Below are 24,863 nucleotides of genomic sequence, written 5' to 3' on the forward strand. Positions count from 1 at the left end.
GATGACTGCAGTGTGAGGGCAATCACTGACTCCCCAAACTATGCTGACATCCTACAGAAAGGTCTGATGCAGATTAATGATTGGTGTCAGAGTCATAGCCTCAAGCTAAATGCAAAGAAGTGCATAATATTACCCTTTGGAAAATCAAGTACCCTGCAAATTACAATATTTATAGCTTCCTCTAAGAGTGGACCCAGTGGTGAGAAATCTGGGTACTCAGAAAGTAATCTGAACTTTGACCAGCATGTGTCCGCAGTGGCGAGGCAATCCTTCTATGTGGTTTGGCTTATATGTAATAGCATGGTGTTCAGATCTAAGGATGTCATAATACCACTGTACTTGGCCCTCATCAGATCAATAATCAAATACATTGTACCCTTTGGTACGTACTCTTCCAGGCACCTGCAAAAGCTGGAGCATCCTCAAAGTTTTCTCACCCCAAAAATACAGGGTATAACCAACATGTGGATGAATTAAAAGCCCTATCACTGTATTCAGTTTCCTACCGATTACTGACAGTTGGTCTGTGCCTGACCTACAAGGCAGTCTGTGACCCAGCCCTGATGGAAATGTTTCATACTCACAAAATTAACTGCATGAGAGTTACCTACTATAAAGGTCTAAACCTGATCTCTGACATGAATAGATCATGCTAGAGAAACAGATATGTGCCCCAGAGATTGCCCCTCCTCTGAAATAGGCTTCCTGTTCACGTGAAATACAGCCATTCCCTTACTGCCTTGATGTCCAGTTTGGACCAATATATGGGAAATTGCAGATTCACTCATGGGGTGGTGCCCATGTCCCTTATGAACAGAGGCAGCCTGTAAAAATAGTCAAAAGCCCGCTTGCTGACCCTTGTTATCTTTCTCCTAGGGATAGAAAATTGTGTAAAATCTGGGTAAAACTGGCTAGGCTTGTAAGGGTACTTGAGTCATAGCCTAGTAATCTCCTATGAACCTATAAAAAGCCTCAAAGGAAGTTGTCATCAAAGAATTTAGAGCAAAATTAAGATCCAGAGTTAGGTAACAAATGTAGATGCATAATTTTGTATCATATCTCCTTTGGTTGAAATGCAGAACATTGTAAATGAAACTTCTAAGGTTCCCCACCAAATCATGATAATGATAAATCAAAACCTGCAAAGTCACAAAACACTAAAAAACCTTCTGCACTGCTTCTCACACCTGATTACTATGCATACTACCTCATAGATCACACAAACATGTAGAAAAGGAAAAAAAACTGCCCTTTTCTGTTTACTCTGAGTTGCAAAACCTGGTAGAGTGTATTGCAGTGTCTGCAAACCTGTAACACGGTAATGTTTAACATACTAGACATCAAACACTATATGCACTTGACTAAACATTTGCAAGAATTTCAGCAAATACAGAACAGAATTGTATAAAACCACAGTGCTCCTACACCTGTTTTTATGAAGCTTGAGATGCAAAACTCCATTAAGAAACAGTTTTACTACAGATAGAAGACAACAGAAGATACAAGGAAGGCAAACTGATGCAACACAGAAATAAGTTACAATTCCGGCAGAAAAATGATGAAAAGGGTAGTTTAGTAACCGAGGGTGCTGTACCCAAAGAGAATACAGTGGTGTAAATAACACCATTGAAAACCCTTTTCACTTTAAGAGAAATGAATTGTTAGTATATAGTTTTCTAACTTTCTGAAGTTCTTGAAGAATGTGAGATAAAAATAAATTCCTATTAGGTATCAGAATTGTAACTTCAAAGATATGAGATGCATAGGAATGGATAATTTGGTTTGCCTACTTGTTAAATTAACAGATCTTGAGAGACTCCTTGATAAGAGAAAGCCATAGTTGTCTGAGCAATATTGGAGCTATTATAATTTGTAGGTCCTTTCTTTGCCTTTTGGAGAAGAAAAACTGGAGGAAATGAATTTAGCAGTTTGTGTTCCCTCTTGTGTGACACTCTTCTCGAGAGCTGATCCAAATGTTATATAGATGTTCATTTTTGGTGACACAGAAAGCGGTAGTCTGCCTGCTCTTTAGCTAGAATCAGATCTTGAAACACTTTTTGATGCACGGTGTAGATAAACTGCTTGACTTAAGCTGCTGACAAGAATATTTGCTAAACCTGACAGATGCCCTGCTTGTCCAACACCTTCATGGATAGCTAATACATTTACATGAGCAAGTGAATCCTTACTTGCTCTTGTTCGGGAAGAAGACAACGCACTGTGGACCTGATGAGTGAATGACCAATGACTGAAAGCTTCACTTCCTGAGTACTGCCAGAGATCATGTTTGCGAAATGTCATTAACTGATGGCAGATGGGCATCTCATCCAGCATCCTAAGAATCCATTGTAATCTGTGAAGAAAGTAGAAAAGGAAAAATAAATCCCACAATTCCCCACTGGTCTTCTCACCCACCTCTAGAAACACAGGCCTAATACTAGACAACTGATCATAGGGACAAAGGCTTGCCTCTTCACTTAACACCTTTAAAAAGACACAACATTCTTGACACCTTTTTAAGCACTTGATAGAGCTCACCACCCAGATCAAGCAGAGTCATAACATGATGACTCTGGGGTAAATTTGTGTCTACCCATGCTGTCATTAAGGCTAGCCTTAAAGGAAGCCAAGGTAGTACCTTGTGTCACCTGCAGTGAAATCTTATGAACACAAACTGCTAAATTCATTTCCTCCAGATTTTCTTCTACAAAAGGCAAAGAAAGGACCAACTAATTATAGTAGCTCCAATATTGCTCAGACAACTATGGTTTTCTCTTATCAAGGAGTCTCTCAAGATCTGCTAATTTAACAAGTAGGCAAACAAAATTATCCATTCCTATGCAATTCATATCTTTGAAGTTACAATTCTGATACCTAATAGGAATTTATTTTTATCTCACGTCATTCAAGAACTTCAGAAGGTTAGAAAATTATATACTAGCAATTCATTTCTCTTAAAGTGAAAAGGGTTTTCAATGGTGTTATTTACACCATTGTATTTCTCTTTGGGTACAGCACCCTCAGTTACTAAACTACCCTTTTCATCATCTTTCTGAGGGAATTGTAACTCATTTCTGTGTTGCATCAGCTTGCCTTCCTTATATCTTCTGTTGTCTTTTGTCTGTAGTAAAACTGCTTCTTGACGGAGTTTTGTTTATTTGTTGGAATAGATTTAGAGCCCTAGTATGAGTGTTTGTAGAGATACTGGTTTTGTGAGAAAATAAGAGGTCAAGTAGGATTGAGTCTTTCATGGCTCAAAAAGTGAGAAATAGGTCAATTCAGAGCAGCAGGCAGGCTACTGAGTGTAAGTTTAAGCCCTTTAATTTTATTAGTTAAAATCTTTGGGGCCTTTCTATTTGAGGAATATGCTTGGAGTTATGCATACCCCAGGGAGCATTGTATTCCATGAGGGGTCTGATAAGGGAAGAGTACAACAGTATGATGACTTATTTGGATCTTTATGATATTCCCTTGGAAATTAGCTTGGCCATATAGAAAGATTTTGTAACTATGGTGGAAGCATGATGATTGAATGAGAGAGAATTGTCCACATAAGAACCCAGGTCACTAATAGGAAGTTAGTAGGCTAATGGCTCTGGGGCCCTTACAAGTCTAACCATGTTCTACTCTTATTTCCATGATCAGCACCTATTGTCCCTGTCCAAGAGGGACACAGGTGGAAACCCCCAGGGTGAATTTACAGTTACCCATCCAATTGTCCAGATTGCATTTAAATAGGGCCAGTCAGGTGCTCTGTGTCTGTCTGAAAAGAAATGCTATTTATAATATATATGAGGTGGGAACAGATTTTATTTTATATTTTGTTGGAGACCTTTTTTAGCACACCAGGTGTATACATACTCTAGCTGTTGCTATAGCTGTTTAATATCAGTGGATAAATACATAATAGTGACCAGCCTGCTGTCATTAACAAATGTGGTCAACCACACTTCTGGGATATTGGCTTGAATGTCTGCAAAAGAAATACTGAAGATGACAGGTCCAAGCACAAATACATATGGCAGGCATACCTCTCAACCTGGAAACATCAAAAATCTGGACAAGGCCCATGAAAAATAGGTACAAATCTGTATGCCGATTAACATCTAATTTGCATACAGAATTGTGTAACCCTACCCACTCCAGTGGACTTGTGGAACACCAACTTTCAAACGCAAACTGAAGGACAACCAAAATATGGCACCAGAGTCCCTTTGCAGCCATTCCAATGTCCCATTACCTGGCTATTTCGCCCCATTTACCATAAACACTAATGTGTGCATACTGCTTTACTTCTACAATGATTATTTGGATTTTATTTTTACATTTTGCAGCACAAACACTGACAGACATCTGCTAAACAAAGCAATACTGTTTCACAATTAAAATAGACTTGGTTGCTCACACTTCCACAGGCGCTGACCGTGAACCTAAAATGCAAGACCTACTCAGCAGGGACACAGTTTTTTTTCTATATAGATGGTTTACTCTACAGCAGGCATGATGACTCCTCTGACAGGCAGAATAGGTAGCCCCTCCTGACAGAAAGTACTCTGTAAATATAAACCCTTCCTTCCTTCCATCAAGCTTACCTTCCCAGAGTAAGCATGTACCTCTATCTGAGCTTTCTTGGCACAATGCAGTGACATCCTTTCTTTTACCAAACATTTTATGCCACATAACCCATACTACTTGGTGTTAGACATGTCTTCATTAACTTTCTCCATGCATCTGTTTTCAATTTCTATTGCACCTATTATCACTGGACCGGCATATCAGCTCCCACAGGAATCCTCTGTTTTTCCATTTGAAGTCAGACTACAACCTAGGAGGTATTTCCTTTTTATATACACAAGCCAGAATCCCCCAAAGGAAGTGGACATAAAAAGGCACCTTTTTCACATTTTAATTCCCATTTCCTGACATGACAGTGCAGCATAAAGGCACAAACATTATGAAGGAAACAAATTTAGTTATCACCTCCTCCTCAATGCTGCCCGTTTGTGCAACAGACAATGTAAAGGAACATCACTGAACAACTCCAGAATGGACGAGCACTTTGTGTGCTACAAGAATAGCTTTTTATGACTTTCTCAAAATTTTCCAGTTCTACTTTCACCATAGATCCTGCTTAAGATTCTAAGGTAGAATAAAGTCATGCACATTCAGCTCAAATGTATACAGGTACTACTCATGTAAAATCTATTAGTAATCCAAGAGACATTTCGTCTGCCATCACCATGACAACACTATAATGTGTGGATACAGTTGGATTATTTATTTATCTGATTACTGTGTGGATCACCTTCTATCTTAAAACATATAGAACAAAAAAAAGATCACTAGAAACATAATTTTCCCGACTCTAATTCAGAATTCAGTCATAAACAATATCCTAGCCAGGATCTGTTAACACTGCAAGCTTTATCCAGTCATCCTCAAATCACTACTAAAAAAACAAGTACAGATTCAAATCCTAGAGATAGCATACAAGTACAGTGATCTAAGTAAACTACCCGTGTGCCTTAGTTTGTGTTACACAGCAAGGAAGTAGATATGAGGAAAAGCAGCCATGGCACACACACATGCACCCACACACACCAACCCCAGTCTTCTTTCTGGCCGGAAAGACTGTCTTACTTACATGCTGAGTCTTCTCCCGCTCGCAAACTGCTGCTGTTCCATGAGTCTTCTCCCACTGGCAAACTGCTGCTGTTTTGAGCAAAATAATCCAAATGCTACTGTTCCCCGAGTGCTGCCGTTCCTGCTTTCAAACTGCTGCTGTTCCGTAAAATAATCCAAATGCTGCCATTCCATTCCAAACAAAATAAAATAATCCATTCCATTCAGTGCTGCTGTTCCAGCTTGCATAGCAGCCAGGCCAGCCGGAAATGCGACGTCAGCTCCTTGAGCTCAATTCTGACTGGCTGAAAGCCATGGCGGTGCTGACGTCATCGCGTAAGTGATGATGTCAACACAAACAATGCGAAAATCAAAAAAATGAAAAGAAAAAAATCAGAAATGAAGGGGTGCCACTCGAGAATCATGGCACCCCTTCATTTCTACCCCAAAAGTAATTTTTTACTGAGTAAATCGGTATGGTTGGGAGGTATGATGGTAGGGCATTACTTAAAATCTGTGTTCAGAGATGGTACCAACAGCATTAACAACTTGGGATCTGTTGGATGGCAGCACACACAGAGTGACCATTGTCCACAGCCTCTGTAACCTTTTCAAAGAAGCTTACAAGGTTCAGAAGACAATGCTTACTCTTCTCAAAATTGAACTGATTAAGATTTAGATCAGTTACATTGCCTGTGCCTGCATTAATGAGCTGTGCAATGACACATTCCATGGCTTGCATATAAGGCTGGTGATAGTGATGGGTTTATAATTACCTTGGTCTGTAGAGGGGTCTCCCTTGTGATTGAGAGTCACAATAGTCATTCTTCCGGTATCATCCCCAAACACTGTAGATAGGCTGAAGCTGAACAGTTTAGGTAGAGGCTCAGATAGTGTATGCATGGCACAGATGAGAATGCAGCCTGGCATACTGTCTGGTCCCATGGAAGTATTATTTGTAGCCTTTTACATAGATTGTTAGAATTGTTCCAGAGTGATTTTAAAGGGAACAGAATTGTGGGGGGAAAATGTGGGTAGGTGAAGTAAAGTTAGTAAATATATTTCCTATATCTGTGGGAATGGAATGTGTGATATTATTATAAATTAGCTCAGTGCATTATTGGACATTATTCCTTAATTTCCTGACATAACTGAAGAAGGATTTGTAGGATCCACTGGTAACTGCAACAGCCCAAAACTCCACTTTCCATTTCTAATAGTGCTCTTACACTCCTTGTGGATATGTTTCAGAGAATTCTTGAGATGGGGCAGGGGTGGAATTTCATACAACTTTTCATTATTTTTCTTCTTTGGTTATGCAGTGTATTAATATGGGGGTTCCACAAGAGGGTATTGTTTCTCAATTTATTATGCCGTGGTGGTGCAGCGGTTAGCATTGTCGCCTCACAGCAAGAGGTTCTCCCATTTGATTCTTGGCTGGAGCGCCTTCTGTGTGGAGTCTGCATGTCCTCCCCGCAGTTGAGTGATGTTAAAGACATGCAGGTAGGTGCGAGCGTGAATGGGTGTGCCTTCGTTGAAGGTTGGGCATTGGGCTGGCAGCTCGGCATTGTAAAAATCCACAGCCAATCATGAGTGGACCAGAGTTCTGCTGTGGCAACCCCTAAACGGGAAAAAGCCGAAAGTCTTAGGAAGACCAGTACTGACTTTTCTGTGTAGGTGTTTGGGTGCTGCTCAAAGTCAGAGCTTTCCCTAGTAGAAAAGACTCTAGCAATGGCCTTGTTTGATTATGGGTGGTACCAGTAGGCCTGCCAGAGAAGATGACTTATTTGCTGTCAGATTTAAGAAAGGATGATAAGATAGAGGGTGAGGTACAAGCTAGAACTACATTGATAAGGACTATACCAAGGATATTAGCGTCTCTAGTGGGTAATGTTACAATTTGCTACAGCATCTTGGTTTTAACAAAGACTAGAAAACACTTTCATTTTTGGATGGGTCTGTTAGGTTGAGATTCACCAAAGATACAATTTCGACCTGATAGCATTTGTTGAGACATACAGCTGTTGCACAAAAGATGGTACGAAGGGAGGCTGCTGAATTGTACCAGTAAAAGTCTGTGTTTGCTGTGGAAGAAAGTCCAATTTATTCACATGGATAATCACACCCAGAAAGTCCAAAAAGGGAATCACTATATAAAAGGCTCTTAGCTGTAGGCTTGAGTGGACCTAAATAAAACAGTATGTTCAGATAAAAAATAAATAAAGTTAATTACTTACCATAATGAGAGATCTGTAAAAGTTAGTCCATCCTTCATAACAGCAGGACTTAGGCCAGCAAGTTTTAGGATCACAAGGTGAGCAGAACTTCCTGCAGGCTGCCAAACACTCTCTCATCCCATAATATCTCACACTGACAAACTGATAAATGAAAACAACAGACAAACTGAATCCAATAAATGCCAATGCACCACGTCTCTCCAGCTATAAACCACAAACTTGAATGGTAAGAAAAGATACTTTAATGACAAAACAAACAATGTTAGCGCTTTCGTTTAAATCTCTGTTAAACTTCCTCAGACATTTAAAATGTGTTACATCATTTCCTTTTATATTGCCACTTTGTTTCCCATTGGACTCTCATTAACATAAATTAGCATATACATAAATACTACCATTTGAATCTATCTAAATAAATATTATCAACCCAATATATGGATTTGCTCACAAAAAACTTGAAATACTGCAGCAATGTACATTTTAAAAATACTGAATTGGCATTTAAAATATTTAAAACTTTTAAAACTTAGAATTATTTAAAATGTCATAAAATTCTTTTTTACCAATAAAGAAATTTTAAAAATGTAAGAAATGTAAGAACTGAAATAATGTTGCATCAAGATGATTTTAAACAAGAAAAATATAAATATTTACAAATAAATAAACATTATAATAACGTAAAAAACTGAACAATTATACATAGCACATAACTTAAAATGCATGCCATTAAACAATTTTCTTTCTTTGTAATGCTTTTAATTTTAATACAGGTGCTATAGAAATGCGTTCATTAATTCCTGGCCACTTATCGGCTTGAACTCTAATTTGCCATTTTAGTTCTTTGAGTTCTGGATATGACCCCCATGGTTCCTTTTCCATTATGCTTACGTGGTCTATAGCCATAAAAAGTAATTGATGGCTAGTAAACTCACTGACATGTTTAGTCAAAGCATTATTTAAATTAATTTTCTTTATGGCATATTCATGTTCATATATTCTTTGAGTGAGATGCCGTGTGCTATATATAATAGTTCATTTTTGTACATGTTATTATAATGTTTATTTATTTGTAAATATTTATATTTTTCTTGTTTAAAATCATCTTGATGCAACATTATTTCAGTTCTTACATTTCTTACATTTTTTAAATTTTTTTATTGGTAAAAAAGAATTTTATGACATTTTAAATAATTCTAAGTTTTAAAAGTTTTAAATATTTTAAATGCCAATTCAGTATTTTTAAAATGTACATTGCTGCAGTAGTTCAAGTTTTTTGTGAGCAAATCCATATATTAGGTTGATAATATTTATTTAGATAGACTTGTATATGCTAATTTATGTTAATGAGAGTCCAATGGGAAACAAAGTGGCAATATAAAAGGAAATAATGTAACACATTTAAATGTCTGAGGAAGTTTAACAGAGATTTAAACGAAAGTGCTAATATCTTACAGTGCTGAGCTCTTCCAGGTCTTCATTGTGCCATGCAAAAGCTTCTGAAGGTTAGAAAAAAAGGAAGATATATTGGAGAATAGCTATGCCATAGATGTGGAAATGACATACTCTCATACATCTGTCATTATGATAGGAACATAATATTGATGTCTGACAGGAGGATGTTAAATTGTTTTAACAGCAAGACAGAACATCATGTAAATTCTTGTAGGTGGTTCTCTCTGTAGGCTCATACCTGAAACACCAGTAACCAGAGAAAAAGATGTGAACGTGGGCATCATATCCAGCATACAGCACCTTGCAAAATCGTGCAGAGCAGACAAAGCAGCTGCTGCAGACATAATCATCTGAAGATCCATTTCAGAAAAAAAAATTGTGAAAACAACTGCTCTAGTTGAGAAAATATTTTATACTGTAACAAGAAGATTATATTTATTTTGCCAAAACTGTATACAGTCAACCATCTTGCTAAAGTAATTACGGAAACTTTATATCTAAGCGTTCTATTGGAAACTGAGACAAATAACTGGCTATGTTTGTGGATAGCCTTCATTCTGTCAATGCAAAGTCTCAAATGATGGTTCACATTTATTCTATAGATGAGATACTTTCCCTGATGAGTATATTCTGGAAAGAAGACAGGAAGATGACTTAGTCTCCTTGGCAATTTTTGGTATAAAAGACAGATAAGGGTGTAGTTTATCCCTTTCCCTACATATATAGGGTAGTTAATTCACAGATCAGCAAATCCTATTAAGTCATCATTGCAATTTTGGTGAATCACAGTGTACGAAACCACCTTTTCCCCATTTCCCCAATGGACTCCAACTTTGTAGTTAGTTTATGTAGAGTAAGGGGGTGTAGGAGCAAAGCCTCTCACTAGACCCAGGGCCATAGTCTGTTAGGCCAGGTTTTTGTTAATATCTGAGTTCAATCTAGTATGATTCATTGAGACATAATGTAACCAGTATGACAGATGAACAAATATGGCTTTTATTTGTTTATTTAACATTTGTTGACCAGGCAAGAGGATTGGTCTGAAAATAAAGTCCAAATGCATATGACCCAGAAATCCTTGGTTTATCTCTCGTCACAAGTTAGAATTTCCCAGGTCCAAATAACTGTCACAAGCAAACAGAAAGAAAAAGACAGCCTCAGCTCTGGCTTGGTATACTTCACTGTGGTAAGAGAAATTTTGAACTAAAATAAAATCTATTTTCCTTTTAAAACAATCTGAAATTCCATGATGAGGTAATCAGACTTGTCGATGAAACAACAAGGTAGTGAACAGTTTCATAGTATAGCAGACAAGTCTATGTTATTAAAAGAACACAGTTATAAATTCTGCACAGTAAATGAAATTTCAGCTATTTACATTTTTAAATCCAAGAAAATGTAAATCTGACAAAATCTCTTTGTTGGAGAGAGTAGAAAACTTGTTGATCTTCATAATGATGTAAGTAATTGTTAATTAAAAAGTGCTGCTAGAACATACTCTTGTTAGATGAACAGGAAGAAAATCTGAGGGTTAAAGATCATCTCCAAACAATTTTTAATAGTTAAAAAGACTTACCTTGCAGTCAGTCACACCTTCATACATGTGATCACTCTAATACAAGGGTTCCCTATTAGAAGACCGAAGATGCATTCTTTTGAATGCGTCTTGGACTAACTCAAAATCCTGAAATGACAAAATATCTAACCAGCTTTTAAGCAAATTCTTTCCCTGGGAAAGAATTTGCTTGGCCGCTTCGTTACTTTGATGTTTTCAGCACTGTAGTGCGCTCTTGGAGTTGGTATATTTAAGTAGGGGGGTGTGGGGGTTGAAGCCTGCCACTTAATGTAATGTTTAAAGTATTTTTTTTTTTGTTGGAACAGCGATTTTCTTTCCCTAGGAAAAAAAAAATCACTGTTCTGACAGTTTGAAATTGTAAGCTTTCACTTACATAGGGTTGATTAATCACCGTTTTCTTTTTTAAGCGTTCAGTGATCTAATATAGACCCAATACAAGGAAGCACTTTTTAATTCTTCTGTAGTTGAAATCTAAAATTCTTGCTAATAGAGAATCACTGATATTATTGGGGAAGCATATCTTAATTACTTAATTGATTACAATTGCAAGCAATTAGTTTTCTTCCAGAATATTAAATTAATTATTTGGCATCAAATTAATTGCTTTACAACTATTTAACAAATTGTAGTCCCTCATGATGCCTTTTAGGAATAAAAACAAACAAAAAAAAACCACTGGGGCTTCTGACTATTCATGGAATGAATAGCTGCTTTCCATGTAACCCCTCAGAAACATCATAAAAGTGATCTGAATGTTCCCATCAAAAGATTACAATGACGGGTGTTTGGGATCCATGTTTCTATACTTCTGAGACTTTTAAGTTAAAGTTCAGCGGAGGAAGGATTAAAAAAGTGCTTGAGTATTTTTTGTGTGCCTTATTTCTCCACTTTCTAGCTGACAGTCAGGACACTGTCACAGCAGAACCTGCAATACTGGGCTGCAAACGCATGCTATCATATACACAGCCTGCCAGCAGTACGTACACAGTGCTTGGCAGGCCACTTTTTGCTACTGGTGATCCATACATGAGCCAGTGGCCATCTACTGAACAGGCTGCTTTTGTGCACAAGGACCTTGCTGCTTTCCTCCCCCAGGATAGGGAAGCCAGCATACACTGCTCATTCATCCATTTTTGACATGCACCTCCAGTGCCTAAGGTCACAAATCAAACCTAGGTCAGCTAGGTGGTAGCGATTATACAAGTGTGAATTCTTTGTACCAACTAGCAGCTTCACATTTATATTGTGCAGCTGCATCCTTAAATAATGATAGTGAAGTGGCTACTACTCTGGTAGAATATGGCCTGGGCATACTTCTAACAAAATGAAGTACAATTTCAAAGCAATTTTGACAAGGTTTGTTTCCCAAACGATGTGTACTGTTTTCCTTTGGCAAAGGAGATAACCAAATGGTCTGATTTTCTGAAAGAAGCATTTTTCCTAAGATAGTATATCAAACAAAAAATTAGCAAAATAAATAAATAAAGAAGGCAGTATATCGAGCACTCCTTATGAACATTTAAGATACAGACTAACTCTTCTCTGTTATTGTCTTGCTTTAGTAGATGTAGATGAAGATCGCTTGCTCAGAGGTGACCTTTGCCTAACATACAAGGCCATGTCAAACCCAGATTTGATGAATATGCTTCACCTCAAAAAATCTAGATCCGTCAGAGCCACAAGGGCGGGAGACTTAAACCTCGACACGGCTATTAATAGGACGTGCTGGAGGGATAGATTCATCACCCAAAGACTCCCTATGCTGTGGAATAAAATCCCGGTATATGTGAGGCAGAGCACCTCGCTGGCCTTGTTCAAGAGAAATCTTGACCAATGGATGGGAGATCGCAGATATACCCCAGGGATTACCTCAGTGTCACTGCTCAACAGAGGCACAGCAAAATAATGGGTATAGTTCCCCATACTAAAGGGGTGGCGTAAGCCACAAAACTATGGGCTAGGCTTGTAAATGCCCTCGGGCAGATAGCCTAGTATGAACCTATGAACCTATGAACCTATAAGATACCGTTGGCTGGTTCAGAATCTTTTTTGAAACCACGTTTAGCATAAACAAGGATATTTTTTTTAAAACTGTAATCCAAGCCAGATGGCTAAAAAGAAGAAACCAGCAGAACTTTTAAAGATTTATTTCGTTTGCACTTTCATTCACAAAATGTGTGAACTTCTTCAGACAAAGAATACTTGTTTTATTAAAATTTAAATAAAACTAATACAATGACAATCACATCCTTTCAACTGAGCCTTCATAAATTTTAAAGGTATATATACACATTTATAAATTCTCATAAAGCCATGTAAGAAAAACAGCCACAATCAACTGTAAAAACAAACCCTTCAAAGGGAGTCTGTGTTAAAAAAAATATATATATATGGGAAACAGAAAACATACCTGCGTATGTATGCAAGAAAAACAAACTATATATGTATGTACATAAAATTAATTATGTACACAAAAATCAAGTGATTTAAATTTTAAAATGCATTTTAAATTACTGTGATCTTTCAAACCAGGATGAACACAAGCATTGAGTTTCAACTGCCACAAACATTCCCTTTCCTCTAACTTCAACAATCAAGGGCTACCCCTTACATCCTTTACTTGTTCAATAACCAAGAATAAAAAGGTGTGCCCTGGGTTTGCGACAGAGTTCGCCCCATAGTGGATGGTAGACGGTCCATCAACTATGCCTGTGCTAAATTTGTCGACCTGAAGTTAAAGAAGTACTTGGTGAACAAGACACATTGTACATAAACAATTAATTTTATGTACATACGTATATAGTTTGTTTTCCTTGCATACATATGCAGGTATGTTTTCTGTTGTTCATATATATATTTTTTAACATAGACTCCCTTTGAAGGGTTTGTTTTTTACAGTTGATTGTGGCTGTTTATTATACATGGCTTTGTGTGAATTTATAAATTTGTATGTATACGTTTAACATTTATGAAGCTCAGAGTGATGTCATTGTATTAGTTTTATTTAAATTTTAATGAAATAATATTCTTTGTCTATAGAAGTTCACACATTTTGTGAATGAAAGCACTAACAAAATAAATCTTTAAAAGTTCTGCTGGTTTCTTCTTTTTAGCCATCTGGCTTGGATTACAGTTTTGAAGTTTGTTGTGCTTCTTAGTTTTTTAAGGATATTTTTTTCAAATAAGCATTTTATTGGCATAAAACATGATGGGAATGAGGACATATTAATTCCACTCAGGAGTTATTGCCATTAGAAATAACTTTTTCTGAGGCACAAATGTAACACCTAACAACTGGGTTGGCTGAGATGGTTATAGAGTAAAGTTCTATACATGAAGCACAGTGTTATTTTTTCTATAAGAAGCCCAAATTCTGTACTGGAACTGCAGTATGAGATCTGTATCACGTAACCGAAATGTGATATAACCGTCAACCAGAAGATCGACACATCTGCATTGAACACTGAGAAATACGAAACACCTAATAGATGAAATTCAAAATACCGAATTGCCATGGTTGGCCAACACGAACAGAATTACACTTCCTAATTATTACAAATGTCTAGACAATTTCCCTTCCAAAGGTGAGAATCAAACCCTGTACCTTCTGTATGTGAGGTTAACATCTTAACCATTATTCAATCTCCAACAATGTATCTTGGTAAATACTACCAACATTGTCTCCAACACTGAAAGGGCCTCATTTCTTTTGTGTACTTCCCCATGCAAGCTTTTCTAAGTTTTGCCCCTCCCCCCACTCAGCTGACAAATTCCAGGCCACATCCTGTCTCACCAGAAATCAGTTATCAGGGGTTCCAGCCTTACTAAGACCCCCGGTCTGCCTTACTACATCAGAATGTGCTTTCTGAAAAGTCGTTCATACCAGCTATATTACCATACTGTTCACGGTTGGCTCATAACTTACCTATTCCACATCTAGAACAGCCCTGTGCCCTCCTTACTCTGATTCAGCCCAGTGCAGTTCTGATCCCCCTGAATATGTCTTCTTCCATCTCTGTTACCCATCCCACTAACTTTAAATTACCTTCATAACCTTATACAGTAGTCTCATTTGTAATTTTTGTGCTATGCATGCATACTGCCAGCTCTTCTTTCATTAAATCCCTTTACTATGGTATTCCAGGAACATGAGAATGATCTCCTTTATATTTGAAATATTTTCTGTTCTGCTGCTTGGTTTCTTACAGTATATGGTCAAAGATGTTTGTTCACAATTTACAGCCGACATTGTGTATCATTTTGTTTGCTCACTGAGTTTCAGTTTTTACAGTCATTTATTCCATTCAAATAATATGTACAGGAATTTATTCCATTTTGTTATGATGTTCAAAAATGTGATCCTTCAGATCATTTATTTGCACTTTGCTTGTTTATTTGTACTTATTTTTAGGTTTGTAATTGTACTTATCTTTAACACTTGATTTTGCCTTTGGCCCAGATTGAGGCTGAACAGGGTGTTTGGACCAGTTCAATAATCTAATTGACACATGTAAATGTATAAATAAGTATAGCAATTTACAAGGGTGCCTGCCAAAAGTCTGAAAACCATAACTGCAGTCATCAGAACAGCAGAATACAGGTACAAATGTGGGGGAAATATATATACTAATCCTGGGTTGAGTGTCTCAGGAGTATTCCCCTATTCCATGGTAAACTGATCTCAGAGTGTGCACAGGTTTATAGCATGGGTGAGGGGACACAATTCATTATACTATGGAGCACAGCACAGTGTGATAAAGTGCTGTATCAGTTTATTAAAAAAGTGTAACAGTGACTTCGGAATTTGATGTGTGTGTGTGTGTGTGTGTGTGTGTGTGTGTGTGTGTGTGTGTGTGTGTGTGTGTGTGTGTGTGTGTGTGTGTCAGGACTAGCAGTGTCAAGTCTCATACTTCTGACAAGAAGCCTTAATACATTCTTTTTTGCTACCAATCACTTTCTTTCCTATTTGATATTATGGTGTTAAATGTGTAATTACTTCTGAATGTATTAGTAGAGATCACCTGTTTCTTTCTTATTTCATTCAATGAACCTGTTCACCTTGTTGCAAAAGGCAAAAACAGCTCCCTAATACAATTTCACATCTCACATGTTTCATACTTAGAAATGGGAACTGAGCCAAACACAAGATAAACAGGAACCAAACTAAGCATTAGATGTTTTTCATTTATGTGGCACATTCTATACTACAGAATCTTATAAATACTTTATAGAATTAATGGAAACAAGAACACGTTATTGCTACATGGATAGCAAAATACCAAGAGATGAAGCCAATGTGGTAAGAATGATCGATTATCTGAGCTCACTTTTATTTATTTTTTCTTTCACAGTAAGCTGACTCAGGATAACAGAATAGAAAGTCCCATTCCGATCCTCCCTCTGCCAACACCTGACTCCGAGACAGAGATGCTCATTAGGAAGAAAGATGAGGAGGTAAGGCTTGCTTCATGAGTACTTTTTTAGATTACAGTTATAGGATCCCTCGAAATCTACAGGGACACGTTATAGCCAAGGGTCAATAACTGTGGAAAGTTTGCAGCTTCCCTTGTTAGAGAGAAATTGGTGTTCCTTGGGAATGTATAGTTTTAAAAAAGGTTTCTTTAGGTACTACCAGGTTATCTGAAAGCAGCAATACACCTGCCATACACAGACAATGGTATAAGGATATAACAAATGTAATTTGACTGAATGCAGTAATATGTCTGTGCTCAGAAGTTAGCTTCAGTATGTTTAAGAAAAAATCTTACAGTTGCTATCATCAGATACCCTAGTATCAATGCTTTGTACCACTACAACTGCATCCACAATACTGTACCAGTGTTCTTATGGGTCTGCCCTGAGTTTTGCAGGCTGAAACCCTTAATGCAAGCAACAATCTTAATAAATATTACCTGTGGCAGGCAACATTTTTAAAACTACAATCCACTCTGCTACAGGCCCCATGAGGAGCTCAGTGTCTCTCCAGTAAGTGTTTTACAACTGTAAATGCCTATTTATGTTGAATTGTATTAGACATTTTACAACTGTATATGTTTATGTTGAATTGTGTTAGACATCTAATATGATTTATGCTTTATTATTGTACGTTACTACGGCATGCTAGCATTTTGTCTGCACCAAGTTGTTTTTAGTATAATAGTATGGTCTATTTTCATAGCTGCACCTTGTTCACTAATGTTATTCATGTAATTGTGTTGTGTGTACACAGCTCATACTGGTGTCTAATTATTTCTATATAATTGTGCTGTTACTGGTGGATAGAATCACATTAAAGAACCACGACAGAGTGCTGCTCGCTATATTTTTATCTGTGACTGCATAACTGTCTGAGGTTTCTTCTAACAGATGTTTTTCCAATTGGCTCAGTATCTGCATATACTAGTAGTTGGTTCAAGACATATTTTCCTGCATGCAGTAGCTATTTGCACAGTTTGTTTTTTTGTAATCTTTATATATTTACCATCTCAAAACTGCTTACTCCTCTCTGTACTCTTCTTTTCTAGACCTAACACCACTCTTAGGTATTCAACTGTGGTACCACCTTTAACATTCTTATAAGCAAAGGGCAGTCCGGGTCTGAACTGTCTGCAAACAGCTACAGTTAACTTTGAACCTAACACCACTCTTAAGTATTCAACTGCGGTACCACCTTTAACATTCTTATAAGAAAAGCGCAGTCCGGGTCTGAACTGTCTGCAAACAGCTAAAGTTAACTTTGAGTATGTGTCTACCTGTTTGAGCCAATATTCATTTTCCCCTGGAGAGCACTCTGCTTTGACTTGTAAGCCCCCCCTCCCCCCCTCCCACACACACTCATCTTCCACTTTCTCTCTTATTCCCTTCTGTTAGCAGATAGTATCCATAACTGATCAATACTGTGTGTTTGTTAATTTAAACTGAGACCACAGTAGCCTACTGATACAAGGTTATCCTGTTTTTCCACCTGAGAAATGGTTAAGAAATGACTTACAGTTTCAGAGCAGTCCTTGGTCAATTGTGATTGTTTCTTAAACACAAACTTGTCTTTGCTTTGGCTCATTAGCAGCAGTACAAAGAACTGCCTGCTCTCACCCTTGTTCTCCCCTCCCCCTTCCCTGTTTATTACCTTAAGACAATCCCAAAGTTAATAAATATTACCTGTGGCAGGCACCATTTTTAAAACTACAACCACCCTTGTCACTATCATATGTTCATTTATCAGTTAACTCTGTTACCTGATTGTTTCCAGCCCCCTCATAAGAGCAACTAACCGGGTCTCTACCCGTTTCACTCCCCACCCTGCCCCCTCTTCCCTCCCACCCCCAGTGGTCCCACCTTTATTACACTCACAAACCCCTCCCATCTTTCCAATAGCCAACCACAGCGCTAACCCAACACTACCTCCTCCATCTTCCCACTACTATCACACCTCCTCAACTAACATGTATAAGCATGCCTTACCTATGCTCACTGCATGCACTCTCCTTGCATATCTTACATCCTACCAAATCTCCATCATTCCCCCACTCAACCACTACCACTGTACTACTACACACACCACCACTCATGTCTCACCCTCACTCAGCTCCCCTCCCACCAACTCAAGAACCATCCCTAAGCACCCCCACATATTCTGTCAACTATATTACTCAAACATAAAGCATCCCTACAACGTAACATAGTAACCCTCCCACCAGACCTATTACCCACAGAGCACAATCATAAAGTTTCCCTTATAAACAAACACATTCAAAAACTGAGAAAACTAATAACCTCATGCATATCAAAACTAGCCCTAAGTGGAGACATCCACCCCAACCCTGGCCCTACCATCTCCAACCCCAATCCTCATAATCAGACTAGAAACCACAACTTCTCCCATATTACAGCCAATAGAAAGCCAAGTGACTTCCTTCTACTAAGCCTAAATATTAGAAGTATATCCAACAAAGTCCATGAACTCCATGCCACAATAGACTTGTACTCCCCAGATATAGTCATCCTGACAGAAACCTGGCTAAAACCTCACATTACCAGTGAGCAAATACTCCCTACAGGTTACGGCATACTAAGAGTAGACCGGCTAAACAAGAAAGGCGGCGGTGTAGCTATAATATTTAAACAGCATCTAAACATCCAGATCTTAAAATCATCAGCTCCACAAATAGGCAATGAAGAAATAATATATACCAACCTCAGAATAAACCAAAACAAAACCATCAACATAATTGGATGCTACTTCCCACCTGGCCAAAACATCCCTCCACTAGAAAACCTCCTCAGCTGGTCTACCCACCATCTCCCCCAAGAAAGTATCATTTCAGGTGATTTCAGTATTGACTGGCAGTCCGGTTCTGGCAACCATCCAACCCATCGTGTAAACCTTCATGGCTTCACCCAACTAGTCCAGTCTCCAACCAGGATAAATAAAAACTCCAGCAAGCACACTACCCTGGACTGGATACTAGTCAGTAAGAGCCCCCAGTCATATGTAACAGGCTGCTTATCAGATAGCCTCAGTGATCACTCCCCAACATTCATACTCAAAAAATACCTATACCAAGCTAAACCTGTCATCTACCATCAAATACGTAAAAAACTAAACTTTAATCCACTCACATTTATCTCATCCCTCAAAGAATGTAACTGGCATAGTCTAAAGTACCTCAATCTTGATGACGCAGTTGAATTTTTTAATACTACCTTCCTGAGCATCCTTAATTACCATGCCCCCATAAGACTTTCCAGAACCAAAGCACAACCCTCCCCATGGCTACAGAAAACCACTAAGTCAGAAATGAAAAACAGGGATAAAGCCTGGGAGCACTGGCACAAAACCAAAACCCCCTCAACTAGACAGAAATTCCTAGAACTACCCAATAGAGTCAAAAAGCTAATACAACAGGACAAATTCCAATACTACCAGTCTGCCCTAGACTCCTCACAACACAGCCCCAAACAATTCTGGTCCTCCATATACTCCATCATCCACCCAGGTAAACTCAGTACCCCTCCTCCTATCATCCCTCACTCCTCAGAAATTATTGCTACCTCATTCAACACACATTTCACACAAACCATATTATCACTAGCTAAACAACGCAACCCCCCCTCCAACCCACACTTTCAACTAGTAATCTCCCCACTGCCTTCTCTTTTTCTCCTGTACCTACCTCCAACATAAAAAAACTCTTAACTAAACTTAAGCCCACCAAATTAGCAGCAGACAACCTCCCAAGTGAATATCTACAAATCGCAGCTGATGCTCTGGCCTACCCAGTATTCATCTTGATTAACCGATTTCTGTCAGAAAGTTACGTACCCACACTGTTTAAAGTATCACATATAATTCCCCTCCACAAAGGCGGACCCTCCACAGAACTAACCAATTACTGCCCCATAGCTATTGTCTCTCCACTCTCCAAAATACTAGAGAGATGCATACACTCTCAGGTCTCAGACTACCTCCTTACTAACAACCTCCTTTCCAATACTCAGCATGGTTTCTGACCAAACCATAGCACCATCACTGCCTTACTCTCCTTTACTAACACTATCCTTCAGCATAAAAACAATGGCTATCTCTCCTCTGTTACTTTCCTAGACCTATCGAAAGCATTTGACATGGTCCCACACAAACAACTTATCTCTGTCCTCAATAACCTATCCTTCTCTCAATCAGTCACCAACTGGTTTCAGAGTTACCTGTCTGACCGCCAACAATCCGTTGTATGGCAGAATGACATATCTCCCCAACTACCTGTCTCCATAGGAGTTCCCCAAGGATCCATCCTTGGACCCCTACTCTTCTCTGTTTTCACCAATAACCTAGCCTCTGCCACCAAACATGGCACACTCATACAATATGCAGATGACTCAACCATCATCTGCTCAGCCCAGTCCCTACCCAAACTGCAAAAAGTCACACAGGAAGCCTTTTCCTCTGTTGAGACTTGGTTATCCGATGCCCAATTAATACTCAACCCAAGCAAAACTAAACTACTCATCTTCCAACCCACCAAACATACTCAAAACAACTCTCACTTTAACATCACACCAAAAGACAACACCACTATATATTCAACTGAACACACCAAATTGCTAGGAGTGGAAATAGACAATAAACTAAAATTTGACATTCACATATCCATGACCATAAAAAAAGTCCACAAAAAACTAGGAGCGTTATACAGAAATAAGCAACTTCTCACCAAAGCAGCAAAGATTTCAATAGCAAATTCCCAGCTTATCTCCACCCTACTTTATGCCTCTCCAGTATATACCAACCTAAGGCAATGCGATCTAAACAAGCTAGAGACCTGATACAACAAAATCACCAAATTCGCCACAGGGGCATCCTACCATAGTCACCACTGTCTCTCACTTGCTGAACTAGGCTGGCTTGAGCTCCCTCGCCTCCTTCAATGGTATCTACTCTCACTCGCCCACAAACTAGTAAACCATCCACTAAATGTCCCATCCCTCCAGAATCTACTCTAACCCTATCACACCACCAGACCACTAAGATCCAGCAACAAAAATCACTTGCAGATCACTAAAGCCAGTAACTCTGCTAGTGAAGCACTATTCTCTTGCACCATAGCCAAATTATGGAACTCCCTCCCACCCACAATTACCTCCATACCATCATGCACCCACTTCAAAACTTTACTAAAAGCGCACCTAAAAACATGCTGGCTATGCCATTGCAACTCCCACTCTAATATCACCCACCCCATCCAACCACTACCTTTCTTTCCACTCCACTAACTACCTTGATTATAGCAAGCTCAGATGCTCATAAGCCTAGTACTTATTATACAGCAGGAACTTCTCATTGTAACATTTGTTAATGTCTGTTATGTACTTTGCAGATAAAGATTCTAGTTGTCTACTGATGTACTATGCTCTTCATCTGTAAATATGTTGTAAGTAATTTCTATGTTAAATTGTTAATCGCTATGTAATCCAATGTAACTACTGTTTGTTTATTTTAACTGTGGAGCTTTTCTCCCCGGGCCTCCGCTGAAAATGGACCTACGTCCAGTCGGACACTCCCGGTCAACAAATGTAAATAAATAAACAATCATTAACACATAAAAACATGTTCTGTAAGTCTGGATATTGTGCAGCATCAAAGTTTTAAGGGATGGATGTTGGGACTAGAAAGTAATGGAACTAGGGTCCAGGGCTAATTTTAGGAAGACACGCGGAAGGAAAATTGCTATTCATGTTTGTTCTTATACTTTTGCATAAAAACATTGCATATATTAAGTGGACAACAAAAAAGAAAACTGAATATTATGGCCTGATTCTAATCCATGTTGAACTGCTGAGTTATGATAAAGTCCTACTTACCTATCACAGTAGATTGTCCAATTTCCTCACTGCTGTAGTAGCCCATGGGTAGTGTCCTGCCAAGCACACAGCACTTGGCCAGCCTGCTAAAGGTGTAACTCTCCCTCCTCCCACTCTGACTGCTGATAGGCTGCACCTTTTCTGGGGAGACGTATATCAGCAACCAGAGTGAGGTAAATCTTTAGGATTGTACTGCCCCAGGAAAGAAAGGAAGAGTCACCCTGAGCCAAAAAACAGTAGTTAATAATCACCATAAAAGCAATCCAAACAACAACAGTAATAACAACCTCAATAAAGGAGGGTATGCCTCACCTCAACTATCTACCAAGGGGGAGTGGTGGTGGTGAGAGGGTGCGGCTACTGCAGCAGTGAAGAAATTCAAACATCTGCTGTTATGGGAAAGTAGGGCTTGCACAACTGTACTATGGTCTTCATTCTTACTGCTGCCATAGCCCCATGGGTAGATTCGCAAAGCTTACCCTACTTGGGAGGAGGAAGAATAGGGGTCCAGGAGCCCCTGGAGAATGGTTGTAGCAAAGCTTGCCCTGGACCTACAGAAAGAATCCAGTTTGTAATGTTTTGTGAAGATACAGGCAAAGAACCAAATTGCTGCCTCTAGAATATTTCTATAGTCCACCCCCTTCCAGCATGCCATGGAATAGGATAAGGCTTGGTAGAATGCACCTTAACTGTGGCTGGAATGATTATACTATGATGGGAATAGCAAAAAATAAATAAATAAAATAAAACAATAGCAGAGGGCAGCCACCTGGATATAGTCTGTTTTGACATGGGTTGGCCTTTCTTAGTACCAGCACAGGAAACTCCTGCTAAGACTTAATAAAGGACTTGGTTCTGTCATGGTAGTGTCTGAGCTGGCTGTGCACATCCATTGTATTTAGAATCTGTTCTCCCATTTTTTTGCCTCTGGGAAGAAAAGTGGTAGACTGATGGCTTGACTCAAAGTAAACTCAGAAAAAAATTAGACATGAATGAAGGATTAATGAGAAATATGACCCCTATCCCTGTGGAAAACCAGATAGAGTTTACCCACTACGACAGCTTGCAACTGAATCACTCGCCTTGAAGATGTCAGAGCAACAAGTAAAACAATTTTTCAAGTAATAAACTGCAAGTCAGCCTGAGAGACAAGTTCAAAGGGAGTTGAGGTCAGTTTTTCTAGAACAAAACTGAGATTCCAATGAGGAGGAATTTGTTGCAAGGGAGTCTCCTGTGCAACCCTCCTTTCAGAAACTGTTTGACCACAAACATAAAAGAAAGAGGGGTATGCATTGTCAGCCAAGCAGAGAAAGGCTAATTCGGACTCTGCCAAATACCACTGGGAGGGAACAGTTAGTTTGTTTTTCTTTATATTGATTTCTTCTGTTTTATAATACTTTATTACTTTCTTCTATTTTGTGTGTTGTTGCATAGTTTTATTACACTGTTTTAATTGCATTCTGTTTTCTCTATTCTATATTTAAACTAAGTAATAAACCAAAGCTGTATGTCTCTCTAGCGGCCCACCCCTTATGTTAGTCTGACCATGTAATTCCTTCCCTCTCCTCTTTCATTGGCTATTGTCAATAAGCACAAAATTATCATTTTATGAAGTCATCCCCTTAAGCTATTTAAATTTATTTGCCCTTCCACTGTATTCCATAGTACCAGAATACCGAGTATCCTCCCATCCAATCTAACTTGCTCTTTTATACTGATAAAGCTTGAGTCACACTTTTTTCATATCAAACTGATTGTTGCACACTGTAACCCTTAGGATATTAACCCAATTTTTCCAGCTTACCTTTAATATTCCAGCATCTGGTCCAAGAACATCAATCACTGGAACTCATATTCTGGCTGTCAGTAGTTATCCTGGTATTGTGCTACTGTTTTGCTCCTGGTGAGAGAAGGAGCAAAGGGACATTATTTTCTGGAGACTGCTGATCACCAGAAAGCCTGATCACTGCTTCATAGGAGCCAGCTTGGAATTTGTGCAACTGTTTTGTTCCTGGTGAGAGAAGGGTAATTGTTTCCTGACTGTCTGATTGGGCAGGGAGTGTCTGTATAGGATCTTCCTGACTGGTCCAGTTGATGTTCAAGGCATTTACCAAGAAAGACTACAATAAGCCTACAAATCCCTGTACCACCTTGGGCAAGACTGCTGATCACCAAAGAGTCTGTATCCTGCTTCAGATCTTGGGATCAGTATTACTGTTTTGCTTCTGGTGAGAGAAGATGCAAGAAGACATTGTATTCCAGCACTGTAAAGCTGTGACAAGGCCAGTAGTAGCCAGGTAGTAGCCAATTATGTGCATTCCCACTATTTATCATTCTTGACAAAGCTAATTCTTTACTTTCAGTAAGTATTGCTTGATTAACTACTGTTTAACCTAACTTCAAAGTATCTCCCTAAATGTTTTAGCCATAAATAAACAGGGTCTTCTGCAGTAGTTTCCCTCAAGTGTTTGACAGTGCTCATGGCAATCATCTAATCAATAAAAAGGACCTGTCGCCATGGATATTAACTTTATCACCATCTCTGTTGCTGGCTTGGTGGATACAGGTATCCTGAGGGAATGCAGAAGTTACCTCATGTTCATTGACAACCATCTAAT

General features: G+C 38.7%; 1 protein-coding gene across 1 annotated transcript in view; it reads left to right on the forward strand.

Annotated features, from left to right (window-relative positions):
- Positions 1–24,863, forward strand: part of LOC122800352 (septin-5-like) — a 153,272-nt gene that overhangs the window by 119,489 nt on the left and 8,920 nt on the right. The window contains exon 5 of the mRNA XM_044069801.1: positions 16,239–16,341. Coding sequence (XP_043925736.1) covers positions 16,239–16,341 — 103 coding nt within the window. The remainder of the gene's footprint in view (positions 1–16,238; positions 16,342–24,863) is intronic.

This window comes from Protopterus annectens, chromosome 4.part0 (genome assembly GCF_019279795.1).
Source record: "Protopterus annectens isolate FY-2018-M chromosome 4.part0, PAN1.0, whole genome shotgun sequence".
Classification (NCBI taxonomy): domain Eukaryota; kingdom Metazoa; phylum Chordata; order Ceratodontiformes; family Protopteridae; genus Protopterus; species Protopterus annectens.